This window comes from Strix uralensis, chromosome 21 (assembly GCF_047716275.1).
Source record: "Strix uralensis isolate ZFMK-TIS-50842 chromosome 21, bStrUra1, whole genome shotgun sequence".
Classification (NCBI taxonomy): domain Eukaryota; kingdom Metazoa; phylum Chordata; class Aves; order Strigiformes; family Strigidae; genus Strix; species Strix uralensis.
Window position 1 is genome coordinate 5,982,862 of NC_133992.1, and position 14,468 is coordinate 5,997,329.

Sequence of the window (14,468 nt, forward strand, 5' to 3'; positions counted from 1 at the left end):
AAATCACTGTGGCTTCATTTTAGCTGTGGGAAAGGGTCTCCTGTACTGGTGAGAATCTGGCGCAGGGCAATACATTGTCTCAGAGGATGCTTTCTTGTGCTAAAGCTGAGGCTTGATGGCAGGAGAAGAGTGGTCTCTAATCCCATTTGATAAATGATTTGTCTTTGCCAGCTGCGCTTTGGCATTGCTCTGCGTATCCCAGGGTTCGCACTGGCTTGGCTGAAATGAAGAACAACCTGTGGATGTCCCGCACTGCTTTCTTCTGGCTGAGGACTTTCTGTAACTTACATTTTTGTCTCTGTTCCTCCAGCAGCCCTTGCTGATCAAGCTGTTAAATATCATCTCTAGAAGATGAGGGAATTCAATCTTCAAACTTTCCACTGACAGTTTTAACTGAGCATAACCAAGGAGTTTTCTATGTTCGTTATTTGGCTACAAAGCAAGGAAGTTGATGGGGAAAGGGGGGGCTTCAGCTACCTTTCTGGTTAAAGTTTTCCTCTCTGCTGCTGTTTTTAATGGCACTTCAAGGCTTAAAGTCTAGCTAACTGAAAGATTTGTCCAATTCCCTCTCAGGCGTGAAAGGGTCTGTGAGAGCACTGCACTTGGGAGTCTGCAGCCCTCACACTTTCTAAAATTTCCTGCCATATCAAACTAATGAGAAAGTCATTAGTGGCAATAGCATAGGGTGCTGAGTAGTTAGAAGCTTCCTCCATCTTTGCATCTGTGTGTAAAAAGAGGAATAGATCCATGTAGGGTTTTGTATGTTTAGGATATTTGCAAGCACATAGTAAAGCAATAGGACTCCGAATTTGTTTGCTGGGATGCGGGTGACATGTCAGCGCATGTCAGCAATTTTCTACCCATGTCTTCACAGACGTGCAATCCTGGCATGTCTTTTGACCTTCAAATTTTGAATTATTTCTCCGTTCTCTTGCATTTTTGGTGTTCTGTCCTAGGCAGGGTGAGTGCCGAGGAGTAGCAGTGGCGAAGGGACTGCTGACCTGGCACCGATGACCCTGTATCTCAGAACACTGGTCTGGTCCTTGTTAAACACTTGATCAACAGCCCCTAATACCAGTGGGAAAACCTTCCACTAAATTCAGTGAGCTTTAGAGGACTTTAAAGTAGCAAAATGAGATCTCAGTCAGAAGCAAGAGCTGTTCTGCTGAGCGCCCATTCTCCACTTCCCGGAGACATGTGGACACTGCCACTGACTTCACTACATTTGTGATCAATGAGAAGACCCTTAAAGGGGGGCTAGTTTTTGCTACTAATGTTGTAGAAACTCATTACTTTTTCTTCTCTTCCAATTTTAGGGGATTCTGCTTTCTCTGGACTGTATTATGTTTTACCTGGTTCCTGGGATTCACACAGGGAAATTCTGAAGGTAAATTACACTTTTTTTACCTCCTCTTTCAACCAAAGTAAAAGCCAAGTGCTTTGGTGTCAGTTTTAGGGCCGTCATTTAATAATGTCTGAGCCTAGTGCACAGAATTAAATGCATTTATTGCTGGAGGTTGCAGGACTGATGACACAGATGACGCAGTTAACAGCTGGCAAAAGAACCAGTTTTTTACAGGTGATTACGTGCCCCACAGGATTTTCAGAAGTGCCTGTCTGTCTGGTGGAAGTGGTGGGAATGAGGCACTTTGTGTCTAAAATGTCACTGGCATCTACCTGCACTTGCTAGTTCTTAACTGCTCTTAGAAAGTGCCCCTTGAGGCTGGGGCATTAAGGAATTAAGCGTCTCTGGCAGACGGGTTTTTCCTTGACTTGAATGCAACCCAGTCATGCCTCTGCAGGCACATAGGATGTGGTACATACAGAAATTATGTGAGTTCTAAAAGTAAAAGCAAATTTAAGGAAGAAAAAGTTACACAGGTGTGGTTGATAGTAGAATGACTATGTCTGGCTCCGTCCTGGTGCAGCAGGGGAAGTATTCTATAGGGGAGTGATCATACACCTTCACCCTGCCTTTACACCTCTTCTCCAGGCATCCCCTCCCAGTGCTGCTGCGGACAGGACAAAAGGTACAATCATCAGTGACCCCACAAGAGGAGGTAGAAAGCTCAGAGTCAACAAAAATAAAAACTAATTCATCTTTTACAGTTGGTAGTGCAAGCTGAGCATCTCCGCAACATCTGTTTGTAAAGGAGCCATCTCCTCTTAAAATAGCAACACCTCTTCCACATGGATGGTTTACACGGGTATATGCTGGAACTGAACAGCTTCCTCTGCAATCAGTGGACAATAATAAGTGGACTAGCAGGCTCCAGGGCTCTCCTCTTAGTCTCCAAAACATGAAGGAAAAATAGAAAGTTGGTCAATGCTCAGCTGTAAGCCAGCCCATGGAGCACTTTTTACAGGGGGGAAAAAAAGAAAATACATCCCTGCCATCAGCAATTTTGAAAAATGTAATATTTTCCAAATTCTGCTTCAATGCAAAAGAGGTGAACATCTGGCTGAATTACTTAGTCAAGCAGTTTTCAGAGCAAGTTTTATGTCAGCTCATAAAGAGGCAGAACAAATACTGTGTCTTGGCATCTCTTTTTTTCAAGTAGATTTTAATATGCTGTTAAGATTCATCTCTATCCATCATTTTACTCCCATGATAATTATGGGATGGTGCCATGTCTTTTGATTGTTACCATCAATCTAAAGGAAACTCTTTCACTTCACTCTTACTGCATTACCTTAGTGTGGTAGATAACTCCCCCCTGAGATACTTTCTCTGTGATAAAGGAATTTTAAAAATCTTGCTTGGTTTCCCCACAATCAGAGACAGGCTGTTCTTCTGGTACCAGAAAGCAAAAAAATTCCAAGGAAGCAAAGGCTGTAAGGAAATATTGGTGACTTGAGGCTGTATTATCACTCAGGATTTTCAAACATGAGATTTACAAAAGCAGTAAGAGCTTGTTCATAGATCTGTGTGAGGATGAAATTAAGCCAATGCCGTGGGCTTTCAAAGCACTGCAGTTATTACCATAAGGCTTGGGGTCCTTCTGCACGCTGGAAGATCAGGGAACACAGAGGATTATTTTTCCATAAGTGTTACAAATCCGAAAGATCATGAGGTTAGTGAGTTCATCTGATGTGCACTGACTAAGGGTCTGGGCAGTGACTTTTGGAAATGTAGTGTTTATTCAACCCAATTTTAGCTGTGGGCATTGCATCTCAGCTGCTGGAATCTAGGAAGCTGCAAGTAATTTCTCTCCTGCCTTTTGGATTCTTTTTCTTATAAAGCTTTTTTGCATTGGGAAAGGGGGAAGGAAAGAAAGAGATGGGAAGGAGAGCAACAAAACGTTTTATCCCCTCTTTCGGAGTTGATTGTGTGGTTGTTCAGAAATCTCTGTGCACCTCGCTTCATCACAGAATCTGTTAGGAAAGTTTTCCCCGGTTGCTTAAATGTTGCTACAGGAATGTTGCAACTAGCTTCAAGGCACCTGGGAGCAGGCAGCTCTAAGTGAATGGTTTTTTAAATAATGTGTTTTGATGGAAAAATCTACAGAGGAAAAAAATCTGAAAAGGAAAATATGCTTTACTAAACTCAGAGCTACTTAAGGAAGCCAAAATTACCTTGCCTTTTATGTTAGTTGATGACATCCCATCATCTCAGGGGACGTGCCCCACCAGCCCAGGGCAGTCAGCATGGGATGGAGAGGCAGACGGGCTGGGTGCACAGGAGTCCTGAGCTGTGCGCCTGGACCTGGTGCTGGAAAATCCACATACATGTCCTGCATGAGGTGTCTCTTAATCAGGCTTTGCGTAGGCATCTAGAATTTGGCTCTACCTTAGTGGGTTTTGAGAGAAAGGAGTGGTTGGGTTGTGCTTTTTTTCCTTTTTCTTGAGCGCTGTTGGATGCAGTTTCTAATGAGGTAGTTGGATTGGTGTTGCAAACAGCAGTGGCATCCTCTGAGCGGGGAAACATCCCTATGTCTTTGCAGAGCAGCTACCAGATGAATAGCTCCTGGAGCATAAAGCATCTCTGCCTAGCAGAGACACACCACTGTCTGTCTCTGGGACAGAACCTAAAAATACATGTAGAAATTGGAAGCTGGAGTCTAGCTCCTAGTTTAAGTGGTAAATTTATTTCCTTAGAGCTAAATCCTGATGCCTTTGAAGTCTGTGGCGAGTGTCCCACTTGACTTTGCTCAAGCCAGGCTTTGGCCTTTACTGTTTCATGGGCTCTGGAAATTATCCAGTATGAAGATACTGCTGCGATTCCTCCATTCAGTGCAGAGAGGGGAAGGTTCTACCTTTGCTATGCTGAGGGACAGCCCCACGGGGCAATATGGCAGGAAAACAGTGGGGGGGCAAGGATTTTGTGTACAGGAGAAGCACCATTCTTAACACTTGCACATGCTGTGCAGTAAATTATCCCCCCTACATAGAGTGGGAACATTTTCATCCCCTTTCATATCTGACACATCTTCTCCAGGGTAGTCTCTGCTAGAAAATAAGCCAAGCTGCCTTAAAATAGGGAGGTGGGAATAGACCTGAGCTCAGACAAAGTAAATATTGATTGACTTGTTCTTACATACAAAAATGGCCAGGGTTTTTGCCAAAGTCAAAGAACAGAGGTTTTCTCGTTATTCTCCTCCCTTCCTGACCAACAACATTACAGGCCTCAGACTGGCTTGAGTCTACAACCTTTCTGGCCAACACTGAGGATCTCTTTTAAGTGCCAGTTCTCCAAATATTGGGTATTGTGCTGAATATTTAATAGTTAAGGGTGAAAGAGGCCAAATTCCAAGGCCCCTTTAGAGAAGGAGCTTGTTTTTCCCTTGGACAACCTTTGATTTACTTTTCCTTTTAATCTAGGAAAGCTGCAATCCCGTGGTGTTAGCTGACGTGCAGCCATGATTGGCGCTGCTGCATTTCTGATTGTTAAATTCTTACCTTGCGAGATCAGCATTTGGATTTCACAGCCCAGGCTAGCTTCCCCAAAGAGCACTTAAAATATGAGAGTCATCGAGTAATGGGGATTGCATTTGGGCAGGGAAGAGGGAAGGAAATATAGTCATCCTAGCTCATTTTCAACAGTGCTAGTGTCATGGTAATCATTATAGCCTTACCTTTATCTGTCTTTACCATGTAGGTAGCATTTTTTATTAGACCAAATGTTCAAGCTGGAGTAAGAGAACAAGTGTTTGGGTGCATGAGGGCCTTTTTCAGGTCTGGGCACATTGCATGTTTACCTTTGCAACTTTTCTTGTGTAGACCTCAGCATCTTCCCCAGTTAAGTAGTTCAGCTGAGCCAGCCGTCAGCTGGCTCCAGTTTGTGTGGCTGTTGCCTGCTAATCTGCCTTGGACTCCAAGCTGTGCGTGACTCCTGTTAGACCTCAGGGCCACAAACCAGAGGATTCTGCTTGTCTGTCCATTGCAGACTTCTCCTGGAGTTGGTGGAGAAAGATAGGTGCCTCTGGACATCCATCCCTCTCACTGTCTTGACCAAGGCACCTAGCTCCTAGGTGACAAATGCTGGAGGCGAGTCTTACCTCTGCTGCTCAGTGGCAGCCATAACTAATTTCTCAGCTCTTCACAAACCACGTCTGGTTCCTCCAACCTATTAAAATAATTTAAGTCTGTAAGATGATCCGCTGGGAAAAAAGTACTGCTGTTGAGAACCTTAAGCGGTTCAGTGAAATCTAGGTGCAGTTGTTTCATGCTGGGAGGCACCTTTGCTTCCCTAAACTCTCCAGAGTCTCAGAGATCAAAAGCTGCTGCTTACTAATTTGGAGAGACACAGATACAAGGCTTTTGCTCCCTTTGAAAGTTCTGTTACTTGCCTTCTGGGGATATAAAATTTTGCAATCCCAGCTGTCTGTTGTTCAAATTCCTTTCCGGCTGTGTGGTCAGTACTCAGAATTAAATCCCAGAGAAGTGGACTATTGGTGCTCAGTGGGAAATTTCCCTCTAGTGAGGTCAGCTCCCTGCAGAACATCTGGAGCTGGCCCCTGGTGGCACAAGGTAGCTAGCCAGATACACCATGGAGCTGATGTCTTTTGGCAATTGCTGGTGACAAAGATGAGCATGCACTTGCTCCTCACACAACAGGCAGAAGAGCTATGTGCTCTCTGTTCTGATTATTTGAATGTATATATGAGAGAGGATGCTTGGGGTTTCCTGCATTCCTTTTTGCATGGACTGGTTTGACCCCCCCATACCCATCCAGCCCGTGGGTTGCCCGATACCTCACATCATCTTTGTGCTTCCCTTTCAGATGTAGATGTTCTTCAAAGACTGGGCCTGTCAGGGAAAAGGCCATCGAGCGGATGGTCCTCATCACGTACAGTTCCTCAAGGAGTCATTCCTTTCAAATCAGGGGTCATCTTCACTCAGCGAGCACGTGTCGAAGCACCAGTCAGCACCATCCTCCCCACAGGCTCTAGCACTGATCTGCTCCTAGTGCTGAGCCTCTGCTCCCACCGCATCAACAATGCCTTTCTCTTTGCTGTCAAGAGCAAAAAGAAAAAACTGCAGCTGGGGGTCCAGTTTGTGCCTGGGAAGATCATAGTATATGTGGGCCACAAGCGCTCTGTATATTTTGATTATAATGTCCATGATGGCCAGTGGCACAATATGGCCATCAATATCCGTGGCCAGACAGTCACTTTATTTACTTCTTGTGGGAAGCGCAGAGTACATGCGGATTTGCATTTTAAAAAGGACGAGGCATTGGATCCACATGGATCTTTCCTCTTTGGGAAGATAAACCAGCACTCCGTGCAGTTTGAAGGAGCCATCTGCCAGTTCGATATTTATCCTTCCGCCAAGGCAGCTCATCATTACTGTAAATACCTGAAAAAACAGTGCAGGCAAGCAGATACCTACCGGCCGAACCTGCCCCCCCTCATCCCCCTCCTGCCCAGGGATCCCAGTGCCCCCCCGAGTACCCCACAGCATATGGAGCCCTCGCTGCAGGGTCTGAAAAACCTGACCACTGCCGCCCCATCCTTGGAGTCTGGCAGGGTCACTGCACCCCTCAAAACTCGGGGTTCAGGTACAACAACCATGGCATTGGTATCATCCCCACCATCACTGCCAAGACTGACAACCAAAGCCACAAAGGTCACAGTGGCCCCATCTCCTGTTCCATCGAGTACTGAACCACAGCCGCCTACCCGGTCACTCCCTCGGGGGACGGTGACAACCCTCAGGGTGTCTCGGCCCACTCCCAGCACACACATGGAGAAAACTCCCCTTCCCACTGCCAAAAAGGCCCCACCGACAAGCCAGAGCCCTGCCATGGCCAGCAGGAAGGAGTCCAAGCAAGAGACCAAAAAGAAGATCAACCAAAAACCCACCATTGAGCCCTCTGAAGCACCCAGTACTGTAAAGCCAATGAGGAGGATGACTGATAACACAACCAGCAATGTCCACTTCGTCACCCTAAAGCAAACACCGCAGAACCCCAACAGTGGGCCCATTCCAAAGAAGCATGTGCCGTCCCCCACCAGGAAAGTGGATCCTAGTAACGTCCCTCTGGTGTACACCAAACCGCCCCTGGGGTCTGCCCGTCCTGCCTCCAGAGCCAGGGCACAGGCCTTCAACCTCACAACCCCAGCTGCGACTGACAGCTATCAAATCTTTGACCCCCTCGGACCCACTCCTTTTCCATTTTTACTGGGACATCCAGGAGTGAAAGGAGAGAGAGGACCTCAGGTAAGTTCAAGCTCTTAATGCTCACTATTGCCGGTCACAGCTCAGCTGAGTGGCTGGCAGACCATAACCTACGAGGGTTTCTATAAACCTCAGCAGAGTGTGACAACTCAGAATAGCAGCCAAGCACAATTACATTTCTGATGATCATAATTTTAGCATGTATCTCAGTGTAAACTTAAGTGCTCTGTGATGGTGGGTGCCCCTTAAATATTGTGATTAAAATTGCTGCTTAATGTTAGATTTAAGAAAAGAAAAAAAGAAGATAAAAGAAATCCCACCTTCCTTCCTATAAGTCGCTGGTTAAAATTTTGATGGCCAGGTTGGGGCTCTGTTCCACACCCCTGTTTTTTCTCAGGGCCAAGAGGGCAGAACTGCCAGTCACCTTCCAAAGAAAACCCAGGTGGCTCAAAAAACATGCCACGAATTAACTATTTCTTAACACCGGTTATTAATTTGTTTTGTACCTGAAATCCACATTTCCAGAAAAGTGCCCTGTTTAGCAAATGCTAGTACAGAGATTGCATCAGGTTTTTTTCTTTTTTTAAACAAACTGTCCTCTATTTTTATGATACAAGTTAATGTTTTTTTTTTTTTATTTCTCATAGCCCGCACTTAAAACGTGCAAAGAGTTTCCTTTATAAATTTAACTACTGCATTCCACACACAATAACCACTCTCAGGGTGTATATCTTGGCCATCATAAAAGTATACACACATTTTGTAATGCTAAAAGCAGTCAGGCCACAGTAATTATCTGCTAGCATTTTTTTTTTTTTTTTCAAACACAGGAATGCAAACAGGATCTTTAAACTGGCCAACTTTTAGGAGGATTTGGTGTTCCAACCCAAGCCTTTTGCTATAGTGTGTATACGAGAGGGGGGTTGTACATGTAAAATAAGTTTCTCCCAGACGGAGTCTTTGGTTGCCAAGTTCCAGCCTAGAGCAGATTTTTACAGCTGACTTCTTAAAATAGTGAAAGAAGGGTTTACAATGGAAATATTGAGACTGGCTTAAGGAACACAATCAGCAGCACTTGTGTCTGCAGATGTGTTGCTCATTGTTGCAAGTAACACCTAAAGTGAAACGGTTGTGTTTCCCTAAGCCCTCCCTGGGTGCTTACATTCAAGGTTTGCATTTCCTGCCTGTCCCATGTCAGAGCAGTGTGGTGATTGCTCTCCTTGTAATTTGGGTGTGTTTTGTTCCAAGGTTCCCATCTCTGGGAGAGGTGAAGGTGCTGCCCCAGGCAGGGGGATGCAGCGCAGGCAGTCCTGCCCCCCTGCCTGACTTCACAGGCACACATCCCTGATGTAGTCTTTGTACTTGGAGAAATTTTGCAAAATCCCTGTGTAGACAGAATTTTTATCTTTGGGCAGTCTTCTGTGTTGTGTGGAGAGTCGTTTGGGGGATGTTTCCAAGAGGAGAAATTCAGCAATTGTGAACTTCTCTTAAAACACTACTGACCTGTAAGTGGTAAATCAGGGCGGTGTGCTCTGAGCCCAGTAAAATCCTGACCTTTTCCACCTTCTGGCCCTGCAAGTGTCAGGAGGGTGACCAAGCTTCAAGCCCCCACTTCCCCCTGCAATGTAAAGAGCTTATTATTGAACTGGAGTGGAAAATCCCTCTCAGCTTGTGAATCATAGCAAAGAAACAGATTCAGGCTGTGGAGGGCTGAGGGAAGAGATGGCAGGATTTTTCCATCCCGTCTGAGAACAACTGGAGTCCTGAATTGAGGGAAAAGAGAACATTTTGAGGCTCTGTCTGGCCTTATCCTCTTTGACTGCTGGAAACAAAGTCGGCACTTTGGGAGGGAAAGGTTATGGCTTGGCTGGAGCTGGCTGCCGTGCAGTGCTTGATAGCTCCTGTGACTCACTCGGAGATCTCTGTACCACACTTCGCTGGATGCCTCTGACATGGGAAAAGAAAGAGGAGAAAAGACCGGAATGGGGATGACATGTTGAGAAATTAATGTAGCACTTCTATGGCCAGACGAGCATGTTTCAGAACAAGTGCTGATAAATGCTCTGTGCTTGAGTAATTACCTGGCGCTGTCCTCGTATTGTTGGGCAGACGTTTCTGATGAGGTCAGTACAGCCCTTCCTGCTCTGCTGCGTGATACCGCAGCCCGGCGCTTTCCCTGGACGGGACAGGTTATGGGCTGGGAACGTCATTCACAGAGTCTGGCACATGGGTGGAAGGATAAGATGATTAATTTAGTTTTCCCAGTTGTGCAGCCTGATACAAGGTCTCTTCAAGAAGACTCACTCTGGGCAGAGAAGTGCGTCTGGGAAACTGCCTTCTACCTTTTCAGCAAGGATTGGGGCCACCTTGGCAATGATTCATGGACAGAGACTGTCCAGCTTCCGCTTGGAGAGAAAGGACTGTCTTTCGTCCTGATCATCCCAAAATCAGGATGTGAATTACAACTGCGTTGCAAGGCAGTGATGACTCAGGCACTGTGGTCTCTGTGCAATTCTGGCTTTGTGAATGCTACCAAAATAACAGTGGTATCCTCTTAGCTGTGCAGAGGGGCCCCGTCCCCACAATTGAGGGAGGTGTCTGCACGGTTAGAGGATTGCAAGCAAGGGTCTAAGAGGATCTGTTCACCTGGCAATAAAAGGCAGCGCCCTCCATGGATTAATCTGTCCTGAGAAGACCACCACGGTGCTGCGCAACAGGAAATGGAGATGCTGCGTCCCACATGCAACTAATGGCAGAGCATTAATTCTTCAGGAATGTTGGGTTTGCTGGGGCGGCTCGAGGAGGGAGGATAATATGTTCTTAAAAAAGAAACATTTCTTGGGAACCATTAATAACCACAAGCATTTGAGATGTCAGCTCTACATTTCTATTGGAGGGGGGAAATAGCAAAAAAAACCACCCAAACATCATGCTAAGTCAGTAATGCAGCACTGACTCAGCAGCTGGCAAACATCCCTCTGAATCATCCCCCGCCTGCCCGCAGCACCTCTGCTGAGCTTTGCTCGAGATCTCCCATTGCCGCACAGGGCCAAGTGAGCCTTCGCTCAGCTTGCAGAGTGGAGTGAACCCAGCACATGGCTGCAAGCGGCTTGAACACCCACAAAAGAAAACTATAGATCGAAAAATAGTATTTTGTTGCCAGCATGTCAAGCCCTTGAACCCTTGTAAGGCTGTGATGCGATACGTGTTTGAATCCTCCGGTGGATGGGGTATCACTTGCTTGTCTTGCCAGCAGCAGGTTTGAGGGGGTGACTGAGGGGGCTGGAGCCCTCTCCCCTGCCCATCAGCACTGCCCGCTGGGATGTGCGTGCTGTGTAATGTGGTAAAGCTGCAGCAAAGCCCTTGCCCTAGCACAGCTGGGGTCTAGCTGGATTGTCCACAGTGTACCTCAAGTTGGACCTTTCTCCTCCTATATAATTCCATAGCTTTTTGGCCCCTACAAACAAAAAACCCCGTATTGACTCTTTTGACAAGTGTCTGAGGGTTATTTTTAGAGCAAGAACACCATACCTGATGCAGAGGAGCAGGCCGAGTTCACTAAGAGGCTGTGGAAGCACTGAGTAATGCTAGAGGGGAAGGAGGGAGGGAGCATGTTTCAAACAACTCCCCGAGTATCCGAGTCGGAAGAGTCCGCGGCGGGTGCGCCAGCAGCCTCCAGTTCCCACCGGTGCGGCGCGGTGCGTGGCCAGGAGCCCCAGGTCCGAACCCTGGCGGCAGCAGCCCCGGCAGAGGTGAGGCGTCGCCCTGGCAGGCAGCCCGCTCTCCGAGGCAGATGTGTTTCTGAGTGCGTCCCCAGTCTAGACTGCTCCAGCTGCCATCTTCTGCACGAGCAGTTTGTCTTGGAGCCCAGCTCCTTTCATAAAGAAGCAATCCTTGCCAATTCAATCCGTGGGTAGGGGAGAGAGAGGTGATTGGGAACGCTGATAAAATATGAAGTGCCTATTTCCAGTCTTCCTTGTACCAGAAAAGGCTACTTGAGCTGACAGTCTATGATAAATTAAGGAACACACAATGAGTTTGAATGTCTCTTAATGAATGAGTCATATTAGTAAAAAAAAAAAAAAGAGATCCCATGCTTTGTATAATACATGGGAAAAGTTTTAGCTTCACTCACACAGTTGGATCACAATTTTTTTCTTAATTTAACCAGAATTATCCCCTAAGAAAAGTCTTTTTGCAGGCAAATGACTAAGCATCAGAGAGCTCTACTGGCGTGAAACAAAGTTCATTTTGAAGAGCAGCAGTTAAATGTGTAATTGAGATAAATGTGCTGCAAAGGTTGTAGGGATGCATTGTAGAAATATATACAGGTATTTTTACAAATCTTTAAAAATAGAAAGTGAGTGATAGAGTATGGGATCCCACTATTTCTTCACACCCCTTCAGACTTCCTTCCAAGGTCTGAGATTGCTCAAGCGTCTGAAGTGCCCCATGCAGAGACTGTTCCTGAAATGTCTCTACAGAAAAGCTGCTTTCATCAAGCTGGGACACTAACATTTTGTTATGTATTGTGCTGCCACTCGATTAGGAATCCAGTTGTGGACAAGGACTTTTCTGTGATAGGTGTTGTACAGACCCAGAATAAACATCTGTGTCTATCGCGGAAATTGTATTACAAGACTGGCTTTCCACCAACATCTCGGTTCCTGCCAGAATTATGAGGGCTTTTTCTTTTTAGACTGGTTGAAACCCAGATGTGTCCAAATTTAATATGATAAGCCTGCCTTGGAGAAGTAAGTAACCGAAGCGCTGGATTTTTTTTCCTAAAAAACTGCAGATTTGTTTTAGGCAGTACTTCAAGCTGGGTTTCAGTTTAGGTCCTGTCTCCCTCTCTGCGCAGTGCCTGGCAAGGATGGTGAGGTTAGGAGGGACTGACGTGTCTTTTGAAGATGAGGTCTTCTCCTTTTCTGTTCTCCTAGGCAGATATTTAATTCTAGTGCTGCCCTTGTAGCGGCTCAGTCCCCCCGTGCTGGTGCTTTCCAGACGTACAAGGTGAAATGGTAGATTTGTGGCGGTGGCCTTGCATATGAAATATGCCTCATCTGCCTCTGGGAAGAAAACAAGGCAGGTTCTCTATCTGCAGGGGGAACGTCACTGCTCAGAACTTGATGCCAATGTGGGGAGAAGCTTTTGATGCGTTTTCTGAACTCCCTTTTAAGTTGGGTTTTACCACGTGCATTAGCATCTGAGAAAGAAGAATATTCTCTCTTCAGTCCTTGCAGTGTTTTGCACAGTGCAGGATGCCCGCCTCTGAAACAGCCTTTTCTGGGATAAAGGAGAACTGTGCCACTAATGCTGAGCAGGGGTACAGAACAGGGGAGGCAGAAGTACATTGGAGAGACTAAAGTATAGATACCTTAGTCTATCGGTGTGCACTGGAATACGAGCTGAATTGTGTCTTGGGTAATCGTCAGCTATTTGCTACTAGGCTGAGTACTTGCCCCTGGGGAAACAATCACAGGAATATTTTGCTATCTGAGCAAGCTGATTCAGTAGTCGTTTAAAAGGAAGCAAGTCATTTCCCAAATCGCCAGCACCAATTCCTGTACCAATTATGCTTTCCTTCAAGCCCTCTCCCAACAGGTTCAGCCTTGCTCAGGGTTTGAGATCTGAAGGCACCCAGCTCCCAGTGGCATTGCTGCGGGCAGAGGAAGCAGTGTGGGGAGGGTCCTGATGTGGGAGAGGCAGAGGTATAAACTGGCTGATCTCGGCAGCAAGGGGAAATGGTGAGATTTCTCTTGTCCTCGGGGTCCGATGTATTTCCTTTTCAGACAACTTAGCTTAATTTTCCATTTGCAATTTGAAGCTCAAAAAGCTAAGAAAAAAAGTCCCTTTTGCGCCAGAAAGTTTCCCAGCAGCAGCTTAGAATAAATCCTATAATCATTTGGTGGGATCAGTCGTCATTGCTAATGCTACCGTGGGAAACTGAGAAGGGTTAAACTTTTATGTGGCTGCCATTAGCTGCTTCACAGAACTGTTCAGGCTGGTTAACAATTCAGCTGTTTGGCTTGAGAAGAGAGAGAATATCTGCTTCTGCCACGTTTCTCCTTGATCTCTGATTTTGCTTTGTGTGATAACAGGGTGTGTGTTCTCTGCCATCGGTTTGCAGAAAGGAGTAGGCAAGAAGCCAGAGAGAGAAGAACCAAAGCGCGAGGAACGGTAGCTCGCTGCGGGAGGCTGTCAGCTTTGCCGATCTCATGGGGTGTCCCTGCAATGGGAGGGCAGGAGCGGAGGAGCAATATCTTCCTCTAGCTGCCAGGAAAAGGAGACCGTCCTGCCCCTCCGACTGCTTCCCCCTGCTCACCATGGCATTCCCAAGGGATGCTCTAAAGGGTACAGTGGAAAGGTCCACATGGGCTCTGTGTGATCAATTTAATTCTTTCCTGCGTTAAGGGAGAGGGTGGAGATGTCTCTGGTGAGAGTATGGACTGCACGGGCATTGCCTCCAGGCAGACTCTTAGCAGCTTGCTGCATGGTGGCTCCTTGACAGACGTTTCTTACTCTCCGTGTCTCGGAGCCTTACATTTTAAGTGGAGTTGCATCCATCATCTGTAAGTAGCTGGGCCCTGATCCAGTCTTATTCTTCTCTGGCTGCCTCTCCAGATGTGCATTTTCCTTCGGGTGTATTTCAGTATTGCTTTCCCCAGGCAAAGCCAGTTGTCTGACGTGGGCCTCTTGTTCAAGACCTTGAGCTGGATGATAGGGGCATACGTACAGGACAGAGGAGAAATGTCTCACTAAGAAGGCACAGTACATGTCCCATCCAATCCAGCTACCAAGGAACCATGTGAGAAGCTAGAAGGTGGTCTTGTAGAGTGTCGTGT

At 46.5% G+C, this 14,468-nt stretch overlaps 1 protein-coding gene across 1 annotated transcript in view; it reads left to right on the top strand.

Moving 5' to 3' along the window:
* The first annotated feature begins 1,010 nt into the window (after positions 1-1,010).
* The window catches only part of COL27A1 (collagen type XXVII alpha 1 chain), a 152,333-nt gene continuing 138,875 nt past the window's right edge, over positions 1,011-14,468 (top strand). The window contains exons 1-3 of the mRNA XM_074891182.1: positions 1,011-1,018; positions 1,194-1,387; positions 6,224-7,665. Of these exons, the coding sequence (XP_074747283.1) occupies positions 1,011-1,018; positions 1,194-1,387; positions 6,224-7,665 (1,644 nt within the window). The remainder of the gene's footprint in view (positions 1,019-1,193; positions 1,388-6,223; positions 7,666-14,468) is intronic.